General features: G+C 50.9%; 1 protein-coding gene across 1 annotated transcript; it reads left to right on the forward strand.

Moving 5' to 3' along the window:
- Positions 1–743: 743 nt before the first annotated feature.
- On the forward strand, positions 744–16,143 carry vcam1b (vascular cell adhesion molecule 1b; the record flags this gene model as incomplete). Its single annotated transcript, XM_037763185.1, has 8 exons — positions 744–1,094; positions 6,123–6,416; positions 6,500–6,781; positions 8,185–8,460; positions 12,912–13,214; positions 13,324–13,602; positions 14,791–15,051; positions 15,136–16,143. Coding segments are annotated over 8 exons (2,207 nt in total), but the record flags the coding sequence as incomplete, so codon positions are not given.
- Positions 16,144–17,500: the final 1,357 nt, after the last annotated feature.

A 17,500-nucleotide genomic window follows, 5' to 3' on the forward strand; every position in this document is an offset into this window, starting at 1 on the left:
TCAGCTGGGTCCTGATGAGTCGTGGTTCAGCTGGGTTCTGATGAGTCATGGTTCAGCTGGGTTTCAGCTGGTTTCTGATGAGTCATGGTTCAGCTGGGTTTCAGCTGGTTTCTGATGAGTCTTGGTTCAGCTGGTTCCTGATGAGTCGTGGTTCAGCTGGGTTCTGATGAGTCGTGGTTCAGCTGGTTCCTGATGAGTCTTGGTTCAGCTGGGTCCTGATGAGTCTTGGTTCAGCTGGTTCCTGATGAGTCTTGGTTCAGCTGGGTCCTGATGAGTCTTGGTTCAGCTGGTTCCTGATGAGTCTTGGTTCAGCTGGGTCCTGATGAGTCTTGGTTCAGCTGGTTCCTGATGAGTCTTGGTTCAGCTGGTTCCTGATGAGTCTTGGTTCAGCTGGGTCCTGATGAGTCTTGGTTCAGCTGGTTCCTGATGAGTCGTGGTTCAGCTGGGTCCTGATGAGTCGTGGTTCAGCTAGGTTCTGATGAGTCTTGGTTCAGCTGGTTCCTGATGAGTCTTGGTTCAGCTGGTTCCTGATGAGTCTTGGTTCAGCTGGTTCCTGATGAGTCTTGGTTCAGCTGGGTCCTGATGAGTCTTGGTTCAGCTGGTTCCTGATGAGTCGTGGTTCAGCTGGGTCCTGATGAGTCGTGGTTCAGCTAGGTTCTGATGAGTCTTGGTTCAGCTGGTTCCTGATGAGTCTTGGTTCAGCTGGTTCCTGATGAGTCTTGGTTCAGCTGGTTCCTGATGAGTCTTGGTTCAGCTGGTTTCTGATGAGTCGTGTCTCTGTCGTCTAGCCTTCCCATCAGCCCCTCTGATCCGGGGTCAGGACCGGCTGAGTCTGGGGGTGGAGTCCACCCTCACCTGCCAGGTGTCTGACCTTTACCCCCCCGAGCTGCTGACCCTCAGCTGGCTCAGAGGAGACGCCGTCCTGCAGAGCATGATGGGAGATCCAGGATCCGGCTCGGTCCGGTCCGAGTACACGTTCACCCCTCTGGACCGGGACTCTGGAGGAAACATCAGCTGCAGGGCCACGCTGGACCTGCAGGACCTGCCCCCTGAGGACAGGACCAGAGAGACCACCGTCCCCCTGAACCTGCTCTGTGAGTCCTCCCGTGTCCCACTTTATTTACTGTCCTTTAAACGTCTCTTTAGATCCACAATAGACATGTTTTAGTCCTCTTTAGGGGGTCCAGAGGGTCTAAAGGGGGTCCAGGGGGTCTCTAGGGGGTCCAGAGGGTCTCTAGGAGGTCTAGGGGTCTCTAGGGGGTTACAGGGGGTCTTTAGGGGGTCCAAAGGGTCTCTAGGGGGTTACAGGGGGTCTCTAGGGGGTCCAGAGGGTCTCTAGGGGGTCCAGGGGTCTCTAGGGGGTTACAGGGGGTCTCTAGGGTGTTATAGGGGGTCTTTAGGGGGTTACAGGGGGTCTCTAGGGGGTCCAGAGGGTCTAAAGGGGGTCCAGGGGGTCTGTAGGGGGTCCAGAGGGTCTCTAGGGGGTCCAGGGGTCTCTAGGGGGTCCAAAGGGGTCTCTAGGGGGTTACAGGGGGTCTTTAGGGGGACCAAAGGGTCTCTAGGAGGTTACAGGGGGTCTTTAGGGGGTCCAGAGGGTCTTTAGGGGGTCAAGAGGGTCTTTAGGGGGTCCAAAGGGTCTTTAGGGGGTCCAAAGGGTCTTTAGGGGGTCCAGAGGGTCTTTAGGGGGTTACAGGGGGTCTTTAGGGGGGTCCAGTGGGTCTTTAGGAGGTCCAGAGGGTCTTTAGGGGGTTACAGGGGGTCTATAGGGGGTTCCAGGGGGTCTTTAGGGGGGTCCATTGGGTATTTAGGGGGTCCAGAGGGTCTTTAGGGGGTTACAGGGGGTCTATAAGGGGGTCCAGGGGGTCTTTAGGGGGTCTTTAGAGGGTCTTTAGGGTGTCTTTAGGGGGATTTTAGAGGGTCCAGGGGGTCTTTAGGGGGGTCCAGTGGGTCTTTAGGAGGTCCAGAGGGTCTTTAGGGGGTTACAGGGGGTCTATAGGGGGTTCCAGGGGATCTTTAGGGGGGTCCATTGGGTCTTTAGGGGGTCCAGAGGGTCTTTAGGGGGTTACAGGGGGTCTATAGGGGGGTCCAGGGGGTCTTTAGGGAGTCTTTAGGGGGTCTTTAGGGTGTCTTTAGGGGAATTTTAGAGGGTCCAGGGGGTTTTTAGGGGGTCTCTAGGGGGTCCAGGGGGTCTTTAGGGTGTCTTTAGGGTGTCTTTAGGGTGTCTTTAGTGGGGTCTTTAGGGGGTCTTTAGGGGGTCTTTAGTGGGGTCTTTAGGGGGTCTTTAGGGTGTCTTTAGGGGATCTTAGGGGGGTCTTTGGGGTGTCTTTAGGGGGTCTTTAGGACGTCTTTAGTGGGGTCTTTAGGGTGTCTTTAGGGTGTCTTTAGGGGGTCTTTTGTGGGGTCTTTACGGTGTCTTTAGGGTGTCTTAGGGGTGTCTTTAGGGTGTCTTTAGGGGGTCTTAAGGGTGTCTTTAGGGTGTCTTTAGGGGGTCTTTAGGGGGTCTTAGGGGTGTCTTTAGTGTGTCTTTAGGGGGTCTTAGGGGTGTCTTTAGGGTGTCTTTAGGGGGTCTTAGGGGTGTCTTTAGGGGGTCTTAGGGGTGTCTTTAGGATGTCTTTAGGGGGTCTTAGGGGGTCTTTAGGGGGTCTTAGGGGTGTCTTAGGGGGTCTTTAGGGGGTCTTAGGGGTATCTTTAGGGTGTCTTAGGGGGTCTTTAGGGGGTCTTAGGGGTGTCTTTAGGGTGTCTTTAGGGGGTCTTAGGGGGTCTTTAGGGTGTCTTTAGGGTGTCTTTAGTGGGGTCTTTAGGGGGTCTTTAGGGGGTCTTTAGTGGGGTCTTTAGGGGGTCTTTAGGGTGTCTTTAGGGGATCTTAGGGGGGTCTTTGGGGTGTCTTTAGGGGGTCTTTAGGACGTCTTTAGTGGGGTCTTTAGGGTGTCTTTAGGGTGTCTTTAGGGGGTCTTTTGTGGGGTCTTTACGGTGTCTTTAGGGTGTCTTAGGGGTGTGTTTAGGGTGTCTTTAGGGGGTCTTAGGGGTGTCTTTAGGGTGTCTTTAGGGGGTCTTTAGGGGGTCTTAGGGGTGTCTTTAGTGTGTCTTTAGGGGGTCTTAGGGGTGTCTTTAGGGTGTCTTTAGGGGGTCTTAGGGGTGTCTTTAAGGGGGTCTTAGGGGTGTCTTTAGGATGTCTTTAGGGGGTCTTAGGGGGTCTTTAGGGGGTCTTAGGGGTGTCTTAGGGGGTCTTTAGGGGGTCTTAGGGGTATCTTTAGGGTGTCTTAGGGGGTCTTTAGGGGGTCTTAGGGGTGTCTTTAGGGTGTCTTTAGGGGGTCTTAGGGGGTCTTTAGGGGGTCTTAGGGGTGTCTTTAGGGTGTCTTTAGGGGGTCTTAGGGGTGTCTTTAGGGTGTCTTTAGGGGGTCTTTAGGGGGTCTTAGGGGTGTCTTTAGTGTGTCTTTAGGGGGTCTTAGGGGTGTCTTTAGGATGTCTTTAGGGGGTCTTAGGGGGTCTTTAGGGGGTCTTAGGGGTGTCTTAGGGGGTCTTTGGGGGGTCTTAGGGGTGTCTTAGGGGGTCTTTAGGGGGTCTTAGGGGTGTCTTTAGAGTGTCTTTAGGGGGTCTTAGGGGGTCTTTAGGGGGTCTTAGGGGTGTCTTTAGGGTGTCTTTAGGGGGTCTTAGGGGTGTCTTTAGGGGGTCTTAGGGGTATCTTTAGGGTGTCTTTAGGGGGTCTTTAGGGGGTCTTAGGGGGGTCTTTAGGGGGTCTTAGGGGTATCTTTAGGGTATCTTTAGGGTGTCTTTAGGGGGTCTTAGGGGGGTCTTTAGGGGGTCTTTAGGGGGTCTTCGGGGGGTCTTAGGGGGGTCTTTAGGGGGAGGTAGCAGGTCAACAGTAGATGTTTAAAGTGTATCAGGGTTAATAACATGATGATAGAATATCTGATGTCATCCTCTTCTCTATTGTGTCTCATAGGTTGTTGCAGTAGTTGTTGTGTTGATCAGAGGAGAACTCATTAAAACTGCATGTGATTATCATAAAGTGGGCATGTCTGTAAAGGGGAGACTCGTGGGTACCCATAGAACCCATTTACATTCACTGATCTGGAGGTCAGAGGTCAAGGGACCCCTTTGAACATGGACATGACAGTTTATCCTCTCCAACATTTAGTGTCAGTTTGGAGCGTTATTTAACTCCTTCATGACCAGCTGGTCTGACCTGGTTGGTACCGATGGATTCATCAGCTTCTTTTTGGAATTACTTTCAACATTTTTCCGACTTTTTCTTCGACTTTATTTTTTCAGACTCGCACTCTCTTTAGACCACATCACTCTTTAGACCACATCTCTCTTTAGACCACATCACTCTTTAGACCACATCACTCTTTAGACCACAGCTCTCTTTGACCATATCTCTCTTTAGACCATATCTCTCTTTAGACCACATCTCTCTTTAGACCACATCTCTCTTTAGACCACATCTCTCTTTAGACCAAATCACTCTTTAGACCACAGCTCTCTTTAGACCATATCTCTCTTTAGACCACATCTCTCTTTAGACCACATCTCTCTTTAGACCACATCTCTCTTTAGACCACAGCTCTCTTTAGACCACATCTCTCTTTAGACCACATCTCTCTTTAGACCACATCTCTCTTTAGACCACAGCTCACTGCCGCAGCTTCAGCAATGGAAGCTTTGAACATCGCCCACTCGGGTTCAATGCCCCCAACCTCCACAGGGATGTCAGAAAAGCTCCGCCGGAGGTGTGAGTTGAAGATCTCTCGGACAGGAGCCTCCTCCAGACGTTCCCAGTTCACCCGCACTACCCGTTTGGGCTTACCAGGTCTGTCCAGAGTCTTCCCCCACCCTCTGACCCAACTCACCACCAGATGGTGATCAGTTGACAGCTAGCAGTTAACATGCGGCCTCAGATCAGACGATACGATTTGAAATCGATCATGGACCTTCGGCCTAGGGTGCTCTGGTACCACGTACACTTATGAGCATCCTAATGTTGGAACATGGTGTTCGTTACGGACAGTCCATGACTAGCACAGAAGTCCAGTAACAAACGACCACTCGGGTTTAGATCAGGGAGGCCGTTCCTCCCAATCACGCCACTCCCAGTGTCTCCATCGTTGCCCACGAGCACGTTGAAGTCTCCCAGCAGAACTATGGAGTCCCCTACTGGAGCCCCATACAGGACTCCATTCAGGGTCTCCAAGAAGGCCGAATACTCCGAGCTGTTGTTCGGTGCATTCGCACAAACAACAGTCAGAGTTTCCCCCCCATAACCCGAAGGCGTAGGGAGGCGACCCTCTCGTCCACCGGGGTAAACTCCAACGTAGCGGCACTCAGCCGGGAATTTGTGAGTATCCCCACACCCGCCTGGCGCCACACACCATGGGCAACTCCAGAGAAGAATAGAGTCCAACCCCTATCCAGGAGTACGGTTCCAGAACCGAGGCTGTGCGTAGAGGTAAGCCCTACCAGATCCAACTTATAGCGCTCCACCTCCCGCACAAGCTCCGGCTCCTTCCCCCACAGAGAGGGGATGTTCCACGTCCCCAGAGCCAGCCTCTGCCGCCCGGGTTCAGTCCGTCGAGGTCCCTGGCCTTCACTGCCACCCGACCCCAGCGGTTCCTCCGGCAGGTGGTGAGCCCACAGGATGGAGAGGAGGGGGGTGCCACGTCACTTCTTCGGGGTAACCCCGGCCGGGCTCCGTGGCTCGCTGACGGGCCCCCCGTCTGGGTCTGGCTCCAGACCGAGGCCCCGGGCTTCCTCCGGGCCAGGTAACTCCTCCTCTTCCTCGATTCTTCATCGGGGTTTTATGAACCATTCTTAGTCCGGCCCCTCGCCTGAGACCAATTTGCCATGGGAGACCCGACCAGGAGCACGAGGCTCCAGACAACACAGCCCTCAGGGTCATAGGGACACACCAACCTCTCCACCACGGTAAGGCGATGGTTCCCAGAGAGGATGTATATATATATATATATATATATAGAGTATATATATATACAGTATATACGGTATATATAGTATATACAGGTATATATGATATCAGGATCTGACTTTTCTTCTGCCTTTCTTTTGGACATTTTCCAAACTTGTTCTGGACTTTTTCTCAGACATTTTTTTTTCCTCCTCAGATGCTCCAGTTGTCATGGTGACATCAGACTCAGATGCTCCCGTTGTCATGGTGATGTCAGACTCGGTGACGGTGATGCAGGGTTCCCCTCTGTCTCTCAGCTGCTCGGTGGAGGGGAACCCCGAGCCGTCCATCAGCTGGAGCTTCAGGTCGTCAGACGGTCGGTCTGAGCGGCGGGCCGCGGGCCGTCAGCTGGTCGTCACGACAATGAGTCTGTCTGATACCGGACGCTACGACTGCGAGGCCCGGAACAGCGAAGGGAACCGGACCGCCGGCATGGAAGTCGCTGTTCACGGTGAGAGTGAAGCTCCTGTTTCATTTCTTATCTCCGTAGCTCACTGGACTACAAACTGACCCACCTGCTGGCTCCGCCCACAGCTCCGCCCACCAACACCTCCCTCTCTCTGAGTCCAGCTGAGGAGGTGCTGGAGGGTCAGCGGCTCACCTTCACCTGCCAATCAGACGGAGCTCCGCCCACCATGCTGGTGCTGAGGAGGGAGGGGGCGGAGCTTCAGAGGACAGGCCCCGCCTCCTCCTCCTCCTCCTCCTCGCTCTCCTTCAGCCTCTCCTCCGCCCAGCTGGTAGACTCCGCCCTCTACCAGTGTGAAGCCTCCAACCAGTACGGATCCCAACTGGTGACCAGCTCCGTCACCATCACAGGTACCACTGGTTTATACTGGTTCATACTGGTTTACACTGGTTTACACTGGTTTATGCTGGTTTATACTGGTTTATACTGGTTTATACTGGTTTATGCTGGTTTATGCTGGTTTACACTGGTTTATGCTGGTTTATATTGGTTTACACTGATTTACACTGGTTTACACTGTTTTATACTGGTTTATATTGGTTTACACTGGTTTACACTGGTTTACACTGTTTTATACTGGTTTATATTGGTTTACACTGGTTTACACTGTTTATGCTGGTTTACACTGGTTTATACTGGTTTATACTGGTTTACACTGGTTTATGCTGGTTTACACTGGTTTATACTGGTTTATACTGGTTTACACTGGTTTATACTGGTTTTACTGGTTTATACTGGTTTACAATGGTTTATACTGGTTTATACTGGTTTATACTGGTTTACACTGGTTTATGCTGGTTTATACTGCATATACTGGTTTATACTGGTTTACACTGGTTTACTCTGGTTTACTCTGGTTTATGCTGGTTTATACTGCATATACTGGTTTATACTGGTTTACACTGGTTTATGCTGGTTTATACTGCATATACTGGTTTATACTGGTTTATACTGGTTTACACTGGTTTACACTGGTTTATGCTGGTTTATACTGCATATACTGGTTTATACTGGTTTATACTGGTTTACACTGGTTTACACTGGTTTATGCTGGTTTATACTGCATATACTGGTTTATACTGGTTTACGCTGGTTTACACTGGTTTACTCTGGTCTATACTTGTTTACGCTGGTTTATACTGGTTTATACTGGTTTACACTGGTTTACGCTGGTTTACACTGGTTTCTACTGGTTTCTACTGGTTTACGCTGGTTTATACTGGTTTACACTGGTTTATACTGGTTTATACTGGTTTACGCTGGTTTATACTGGTTTATACTGGTTTATACTGGTCTACACTGGTTTACACTGTTTTTTACTGGGAGCACATCAGCTGCTTTACTAACCAGAAACTAATATTAAAAGCTAACGTTAAAGCTAACGTTAAAGCTAACGTTAAAGCTAACTTTAAAGCTAATGTTAAAGCTAACGTTAAAGCTAACGTTAAAGCTTACGTTAAAGCTAACGTTAAAGCTAATATTAACGCTAACGTTAAAGCTAACGTTAACGTTTAAGCTAACGTTAAAGCTTACGTTAAAGCTAACGTTAAAGCTAACGTTAACGTTAAAGCTAACGTTAAAGCTAATGTTAAAGCTAATGTTAAAGCTAACGTTAAAGCTAACATTAATGTTAAAGCTAACGTTAAAGCTAACGTTAACGTTAAAGCTAATATTAACGCTAACGTTAAAGCTAATGTTAAAGCTAATGTTAAAGCTAACGTTAAAGCTAACGTTAATATTAGTGTCCTGTCAGCTCACCCTCTGCAGGTGGATCTGAGTCCTCCAGTCTCAGCAGCTCAGAGGGGTTCAGGTCTGGTTCTGACCTGCAGAGCCTCCGGATGTCCCCACCCCCCCATTTTCACCTGGAGGAGGACAGACCAGGACCGGACCGTACTCCGGGGGACAGACCAGGACGGACTCTCCCTGCTCCGCCTGCAGGAACTGGGCCTCCAGGACCAGGGAGGATACGGCTGTGAGGCCGAGTGTGACTCCGTCATCAGGACCGGAACCGTCCAGGTCCAGGTCTACTGTGAGTCTGAGATACTGAGTCTGCTGTCACACCTGTAGTCGGGTTCATCTGGTCCGGTTCCTGTCCACACAGGATCAGAGGGTCGTAGAAGGTCTCAGAGGGTCTCAGAGGGACGTAGAGGGTCTCAGAGGGTCGTAGAAGGTCTCAGAGGGTCTCAGAGGGACGTAGAGGGTCTCAGAGGGTCGTAGAAGGTCTCAGAAGGTTTCAGAGGGTCGTAGAAGGTCTCAGAGGGTCTCAGAGGGACGTAGAGGGATGTAGAGACAGTAGAGACAGTAGAGACACAGTAGAGACAGTAGAGAGACAAAGTAGAGACATTACAGACATTAGAGACAGTAGAGGCAGTAGAGGCAGTAGAGACAGTAGAGGCAGTTGAGAGACAGCAGAGACAGTAGAGAGACAGTAGAGACAGTAGAGGCAGTAGAGAGACAGTAGAGACAGTAGAGACAGTAGAGACAGTAGAGGCAGTTGAGAGACAGCAGAGACAGTAGAGAGACAGTAGAGACAGTAGAGGCAGTAGAGAGACAGTAGAGACAGTAGAGACAGTAGAGAGACAGTAGAGACAGTAGAGACAGTAGAGACAGTGGAGACAGTAGAGAGACAGCAGAGACAGTAGAGAGACAGTAGAGACAGTAGAGGCAGTAGAGAGACAGTAGAGACAGTAGAGACAGTAGAGAGACAGTAGAGACAGTAGAGACAGTAGAGACAGTGGAGACAGTGGAGACAGTAGAGACAGTAGAGACAGTGGAGACAGTGGAGACAGTGGAGACAGTAGAGACAGTAGAGACAGTGGAGACAGTGGAGACAGTAGAGACAGTGGAGACAGTAGAGATGATTGTATTATGATCTGAAGACACCGGGAGGATAAACGCTGACAGCGAGCAGCTGGTGCTCAGTGAGGCTCCACTTCCTGTCGTCTCTTTATCTCCTAGACGTGTTGACATGAGACACATTTTAACATCTTCATCAACATTAACAGACTGTAGTTCATTCTGCTGCTCGCTGAGCAGCTGGAGGGGTCACCGCCTCCACCACCACTAACACCTCCTTAGCTGTCCATCGTGTCCAATGATGACGATTGCTCCAGGGGGTTGGGGGGTGGGGGAGGGGGTTCAGCGTCGTTGGCGCTGGTGCCACTTCATGTGGCTGTGGAGGCCGATGCGTGAGCCACACACTCGCCCGCAGATGGGGCAAAGGAGCCCAGATGTTGTTGTAATGCCGGCTGCCCGCTGGTGTCGTTGGGCACACCTTTCGGTCCTCCTCTGTTGGGTGGTGTGGTGTATTTGTTCGGTTGCTCTGGCACAGGTGACCTGCCAGGCTGACCTATCAAGTGCCAGATGTTCCAGATGGGTGGGGTTTATTGAGGAGGTCTTTAGTGTAGTCCTTGTAGCGCCTCTTTTGTCCGCCAGCAGCCCGTTTTGCGTTGCTGAGTTGCCCATAGAGGGCTTGGCGGGGCAAGCGGTGGTCAGGCATGCGGATAGTATGCCCTATCCAGCGGAGATGTTTTTTTGCTAATGCTGCTTCCATGCAGATGGAGTTGGTCATGGAAAGGATCTCTGTGTGAGGCACCCGATCTTCCCAAGAGAGGCCGAGGATTTTTTGGAGGCATCGAATGTGGAAGGCCTCCAAGTTTTTGATATGCCGTCTGTATGGGGTCCATGTTTCTGCCCCATAGAGCAGAGTGGAGGCACATACCGCGTTGTAAACAGCCACCTTGGTACTGATCTTCAGATTTTTGTTTTGGAATACCCTTCTACGGAGTCGCCCAAAGGCTGATGAGGCTTTGTTGATGCGACTGTTTATTTCAGTGTCAAGGGAGCAGTCTGAGGAGATTGTGGAGCCAAGATAGGTGAACTGGTGAACTACTGTGAGTGGAACACCACCTATTTGAAAGTTAGGGAGTGAAGGAAGTTGGGAAGTGAGTTGTGCCATGACTTCGGTTTTTTGAATATTGACCTGGAGACCAAAGGACTGGTATAGGCTGGAGATTGTGTTAAGGGCATGCTGCATGGACTCTGGGCTATGTGTAAAGACAGCGCAGTCATCTGCGTATTGGAGCTCATGGATTTGGCATGTCTTTGTCTTTGTGTAGGCCTGGAGCCGTCGGATGTTGAATAGACTTCCATCAAGGCGGTGCTCCAGGTGAACTCCATCTCTGTGTCCCAGGGTATGGTGGAAGAGGTGGGTAGTGGCTGAGAGGAGGAGATTGAACAGGACCGGTGCCAAGACACAGCCCTGTTTCACCCCAGTGTTGACCTTGAAGGGCTCTAACTGGAGTCCTCCTGTGAGAACTCTGGCTTGCATCCCATCATGCAGTTGCTGCAGGATGGAAAGAAACTTGGGTGGTACCCCAAGTTTTGAGAGCTGTTTCCAGAGCAACTCACGGTTTATGGTGTCAAAGGCTTTGCTGAGGTCGATGAAGGCTATGTACAGGTCCTTGCGTTGTTCTCTGCTCTTCTCCAGCAGCTGCCGTAAAACAAAGATCATGTCAGTAGTGGATCTGGTCTTCCGAAAGCCACATTGCGTTTCTGGGAGAGCACTTTCCGAAATGTACTCCACCAGCCTATTGAGCATGATCTTTGCCAGCACTTTCCCTGCGGTGGAGAGGAGAGAGATTCCGCAGCTGTTCCCACAGATGGCTCTGTCGCCCTTCTGTTTGTAGATGACCACAATGTTAGCGTCCTTCCAATCCTGAGGGACTATCTCAGACTTCCAGATGTTTATGATCAGGAGATGTAGGCGGTGTGTGAGGAGGAGCCCCCCATGTTAGAGGATCTCTGCTGGGATGCCATCAGGTCCTGCACTTTTGTTGTTCTTTAGGCTTTCAATGGCTTTATGAGTTTCAGAGAACTGTGGTGGAGTGTCAAGAGGGAGGATTGGTGGAAGGTCTGGGAGTTTATTGAGGATATGGAGATCAACGGCCACCACCGCCACCACCACGAACACCAGCTGGAGGGGTCACCGCCTCCGCCTCCGCCTCCACCACCACTAACACCACCCCAACCACTGCCTCTGCCTCCACCACCAATAACACTAGCTGGAGGGGTCACCGCCTCCACCACCACCGCCACCACCACTAACACCAGCTGGAGGGGTCACCGCCTCCGCCTCCACCACCACTAACACCACTCCCACCACCACCACCGCCTCCACCACCACTAACACCAGCTGGAGGGGTCACCGCCTCCGCCTCCACCGCCTCCACCACCACCGCCTCCACCACCACTAACACCAGCTGGAGGGGTCACCCTCTCCACCGCCACCGCCTCCACCACCACCGCCTCCACCACCACTAACACCAGCTGGAGGGGTCACCGCCTCCACCACCACCACCACGGCTAACCAAAGGAAAGACTGGAGGCTAACTAACGCTAGCAGTGGGCTAACATTAGCTGGAGAGTAACCAAATGCAAGACTGGAGGCTAACTAACGCTGTAGAGGCTAATCAGCTTGCCAGCGTCAGCTAGCGAGCGTTAGCTAGCCAGCGTTAGCTAGCCAGCGATAGCTAGCCAGCGCTAGCCAGCGTCAGTTAACCAGCGTCAGTTAGCCAGCGTCAGCTAGCCAGCGTTAGCCAGCGTCAGTTAGCCAGCGTCAGCTTGCCAGCGTTACCCAGCCAGCGTTAGCCAGCGTCAGTTAGCCAGCGTCAGCCAGCCAGCGTCAGCCAGCCAGCGTCAGCCAGCCAGGGTTAGCTAGCCAGGGTCAGCTAGCCAGGGTTAGCTAGCCAGCGTCAGCTAGCCAGGGTCAGCTAGCCAGGGTCAGCTAGCCAGGGTTAGCTAGCCAGCGTCAGCTAGCCAGCATCAGCTAGCCAGGGTCAGCTAGCCAGGGTTAGCTAGCCAGCGTCAGCTAGCCAGCATCAGCTAGCCAGGGTCAGCTAGCCAGGGTTAGCTAGCCAGCGTCAGCTAGCCAGCATCAGCTAGCCAGGGTTAGCTAGCCAGGGTCAGCTAGCCAGGGTTAGCTAGCCAGCGTCAGCTAGCCAGCATCAGCTAGCCAGGGTCAGCTAGCCAGGGTTAGCTAGCCAGCGTCAGCTAGCCAGCATCAGCTAGCCAGGGTCAGCTAGCCAGGGTTAGCTAGCCAGGGTTAGCTAGCCAGGGTCAGCCAGCCAGCGTTAGCTAGCCAGCGTTAGCTAGCCAGCGTCAGCTAGCCAGGTTCAGCTAGCCAGCGTTAGCTAGCCAGGGTCAGCTAGCCAGGGTTAGCTAGCCAGGGTCAGCTAGCCAGGGTTAGCTAGCCAGGGTTAGCTAGCCAGCGTTAGCTAGCCAGGGTCAGCTAGCCAGGGTTAGCTAGCCAGGGTTAGCTAGCCAGCGTTAGCTAGCCAGGGTCAGCTAGCCAGGGTTAGCTAGCCAGCGTTAGCTAGCCAGGGTTAGCTAGCCAGCGTTAGCTAGCGTGTTCAGACTGATGGATGAGGTTAGTAAACAGGAAGTGATGTCGATGATCTCTGTTTGTGGTTCTTCCCCCAGCATTCCCATCTGATCCGGTTCTGGAGGATCCTGGTCCGGTCCTGCTGGGTCAGGAGGCGGTCCTTCGCTGTAACGTCAGCAGCGTCTTCTCAGCCAATCAGATGAGGATCCTGTGGCTGTTGGGGAACACCACGCTGATGTCGGAGTCGTTCGGGTTCTCCGGTTCCTTACAGAATGTCTCGTCTGTTCTTCGGCACCGGGTCCAGGAGGACCGGCAGGTTCTGACCTGCGGGGCCGAGCTGCTCGCGGAGGACGGAGACGTGTGGACGTCCAGGAGGACCAGCGTCCCCCTGCAGGTCCACTGTGAGGACATAAAAGACTTCCTGTTAAAGATGAAAGGTCCAGGTCTTCATTAGTCTCAGTCCTGATCCAGGTCTTCACTAGTCTCAGTCCTGGTCTGTCTGTGTTCCAGATCCTCCGAGGAGGACCTCCCTCTCTCTGAGTCCAGCTGACGAGGTGCTGGAGGGTCAGCGGCTCACCTTTACCTGCCAATCAGACGGAGCTCCGCCTACCACGCTGGTACTGAGGAAGGAGGGGGCGGAGCTTCAGAGAACAGGCCCCGCCTCCTCCTCCTCTTCCTCGCTCTCCTTCAGCCTCTCCTCCGCCCAGCTGGTAGACTCCGCCCTCTACCAGTGTGAAGCCTCCAACCAGTACGGATTCCAACTGGTGACCAGCTCCGTCAGCATCACAGGTACCACTGGTTTATACTGGTTTATACTGGTTAACATCGGTTTACACTGGTTTATACTGGTTTATACTGGTTTATACTGGTTTATACTGGTTTACACTGGTTTACACTGGTTTATACTGGTTAACATCGATTTACACTGGTTTATACTGGTTTACACTGATTTATACTGGTTTACACTGGTTTACACTGGTTTATACTGGTTTATACTGGTTTACACAGGTTTACACTGGTTTATACTGGTTTATACTGGTTTATATTGGTTTACACTGGTTTATACTGGTTTACAACAGTTTATACTGGTTTACGCTGGTTTACACAGGTTTATACTGGTTTATGCTGGTTTACACCGGTTTATACTGGTTTACACCGGTTTATACTGGTTCATACTGGTTTACACTGGTTTATACTGGTTTATATTAGTTTAGTTCTTCCTCTTCTTGTTTCATGAGTGTTTCTCTGTAGTGACGGATGTTCTCTGAAGAGACGACCTCTCACTCCTTCACATGATGCTGATCTGCTGTGGACAGAAGTAAACTCTGACTCCTCTGTTGAGTTATGTGTCCGACACTTAGAGCCTCCTGCTGCTGTAGACCGGACTGAACTGGACCGGTTCCCAGTCTGACGTAGACCGGACTGAACCGGTCCGGTTGGGTTTTAAACTGGAGAGAAATCTCATCAGATTAACTGATAATGAAAATGATCTCCTGAATATTTGGTCTCATAATGAATCTTAAAGACTAAAACATTTCAGTACCAGTAAAGAAAAGTTCAGAGTGAACGAGGCAGTGAATCAGGATCTAACAGGAAGTGAATCAGGATCTAACAGGAAGTGAATCAGGATCAAACAGGAAGTGAATCAGGATCAAACAGGAAGTGAATCAGGATCTAACAGGAAGTGAATCAGGATCTAACAGGAAGTGAATCATGATCTAACAGGAAGTGAATCAGGATCAAACAGGAAGTGAATCAGGATCTAACAGGAAGTGAATCAGGATATAACAGGAAGTGAATCAGGATCAAACAGGAAGTGAATCAGGATCTAACAGGAAGTGAATCAGGATCTAACAGGAAGTGAATCAGGATCTAACAGGGAGTGTGTGTTCTTGTTCTTGGACCGGGACGCCGCTGGTCAGGACTCTGGTTCTGGTTCTGGAACCTGTAACTTGAACCTGTTTTGTTGTGGTTCAGCTCCTCCGAGGAACACCACGGTCCTCGTCCTACCGTCTACGGTGGTCCAGGAGGGACAGAATGTCACCGTGTGCTGCCGGACTATCAGCTTCCCGCCGTCAGTCGTGGTCCTGAAGAAGCTGACCGACGGGACGGAGCTTTATTCGACCGACGGCACCTTCCTGTTGGTCAACGTCACGGCCAGAGACTCCGGGCTGTACCAGGTCAACGTTACCAACGACCTCGGGTACCAGGTCAAAGTCTTCAGCATCAGTGTCAGAGGTCAGTCGGACCGTTTGGTTTCAGTAGGAAACAACAACAGTCACTTTTATTTAATTTTGAAGTTTGTGTTTTGGTTTCCCACAGAGAGAAGCTCCAGCGTTCCTCCCCGTCTCAGCGCCGTCATCGTCCCGGTCGCCTGCATCGCCGCCGGGCTAGCAGCTGCTGCTCTGCTCCTCGACTACCTGAGGAGATCCAGGAAGAAAGGCTTCTACCAGCTGCCCCAGTCGGCCCCGCCTTCAGCCTGAGGCTAACACTGGGCTAGCACCTCACCTCGCCATGTGGCTACCAAGTTACAACATGTGGCTACCACCTTCCAACATGTGGCTACCAAGTTACAACATGTGGCTACCACCTCACCTCCCAAAATGTGGCTACCAAGTTCCAAGATGTCACACCATGTGGCTACCTTGTTCAAACACGTGGCTTTGATATGCTAACATGTGGCTACCAGCTCCCAACTTGTTTCTGCTAAGTTGCAACATGTGATTTCAGCATCCTAAGCTGTGGCTTTTAAATCCCAACATGTGACTACCACTTCTTAATATCCCATTGTGTGGCTACCACGTCCCAACATGCAGCTTTGACATTTCAACATGTGGCTACACTACACATAATGCAACAGGATATGTACAGAAGTGAACATCATTTATTATTTTTTGTGGAATCGATGACGTTTAATCAGCTGTGAACTTTGTGATCAGTGAACTGTCCCTTTAACTGACTCAGTGAACTGTCTCAGTGAACTGTCCCTTTAACTGACTCAATGAACTGTCCCTTTAACTGTCCCTTTAACTGACTCAATGAACTGTCCCTTTAACTGTCCCTTTAACTGACTCAATGAACTGTCCCTTTAACTGTCCCTTTAACTGACTCAATGAACTGTCCCTTTAACTGTCCCTTTAACTGACTCAGTGAACTGTCCCTTTAACTGACTCCAGTCTTTGTGTTCAGCTTCCTCCCATGTGAGAAACACTTTGGTGTTTTAATAAAAGAAGAAGAATCAGAAGAAAGGGCAGAAGAAGCGGTCCTCTGGTTCTCTGATGACTCCTCGTGATGTTTCTGTTTTATTAATAAAGATATTTATTTCTTGTCTGGTGTTGTTGAACCTGATTTGACCTGATTTGACCTCCTGGTGTTTCCAGCTGTTTCTCTTTCACTTCTGTCTCCCTCAGGGTTTTTTGGAGGTCTCCGGGACGTCTCGGCCCGTAACCATGGTGACGTCCTGAAGACTAAGAGACCAACTCCGTTTTTGTTTGAGGGTGTTTAGTGACGGAGGAAACACTTTTCATCCTGTTGACTTCCTCTCATATTAAAGTTAAAGACTTCATATCGAAGCACAGACCGCCGATCTGACGTTAACGTGACCTCCTACTTCTCGTAGATCAGAAACCCCTTCATATTATAATATCATAATAATATAATAACAATATAATAACAGTATAATAACAACCGGTTGCGGTGACGTTATCGTGGTTTCATCCGGAGAAAAGGCAGCTGACTGACGGTGGGATCGGTCTACTTCCTGGCAATGACGGTGGGATCAGTCTACTGCCTGGCAAAGACAGTGGGATCGGTCTACCTCCTGGCAGTGACGGTGGGATCGGTCTACTTCCTGGCGGCGACGGTAGGATCGGTCTACCTCCTGGCAGTGACGGTGGGATCAGTCTACTTCCTGGCTCTGAGCTGCTTAACGAGCACAACGAATGAATTAAATGTTCTTTTGTTTGAAGCTCATTGGCTGCTCAGCTCGTCGTCATGGAAACAGCAGGGCTTCAGCTGGGAGGTGTGAACGAGGACCCGTTTCACTCCTCCTCCCTCTCGTCGGTTCCTCTCAACGTTTCTGTCACGTCAGACTGAAACTGCTTTTAAGTGGAGGTCCATTTACTAGTTTTTAAGGAGCTTTCAACCACATTTCATGGTCTTCATCAGTGTGTTATAATCACCACGTCTGACTGGTTATTATTATTATTATTATTAATAGAGTGTCATCGCATTCAAACTGCAGGAGGTCAAAGGTCAACTCATAACATACCAGTGTTGGTGCAGAGTCAGCTGTTTGTCTCTCGCGATGCGTTCAGTGTCCTGGCGGGCCCCTCCGTGACCTCTGACCTCTGCTGAGTGTTGTTCTGCTGCGTCTCCTCATTTTAATCTGCTGGTATTTCCTGTCTGAGAGTTCCCCTCCCGTCAGCAGCCTTCTGCTGGACTGTTAGAGACCAGCTCATCTTCATCAGCTGACCCTGACCCCCATCTTCATCATCTTCATCATCTTCATCATCTTCATCATCTTCATCATCTCTCCGTCTCTGCTCAAACTCTCACAACTTTATTTAAACTCAAAGACATGTTGAATGTTTCACTCAGTGGAGACTTCAGAGACCATGAGACCTGGTCCTGGTCCTGGTCCTGGTCCTGGTCCTGGTCCAGTCAATCATGTCCACTTCCTGTCTCT

This window comes from Sebastes umbrosus, unplaced genomic scaffold (assembly GCF_015220745.1).
Source record: "Sebastes umbrosus isolate fSebUmb1 unplaced genomic scaffold, fSebUmb1.pri scaffold_192_arrow_ctg1, whole genome shotgun sequence".
NCBI classification, from domain to species: Eukaryota; Metazoa; Chordata; class Actinopteri; order Perciformes; family Sebastidae; genus Sebastes; species Sebastes umbrosus.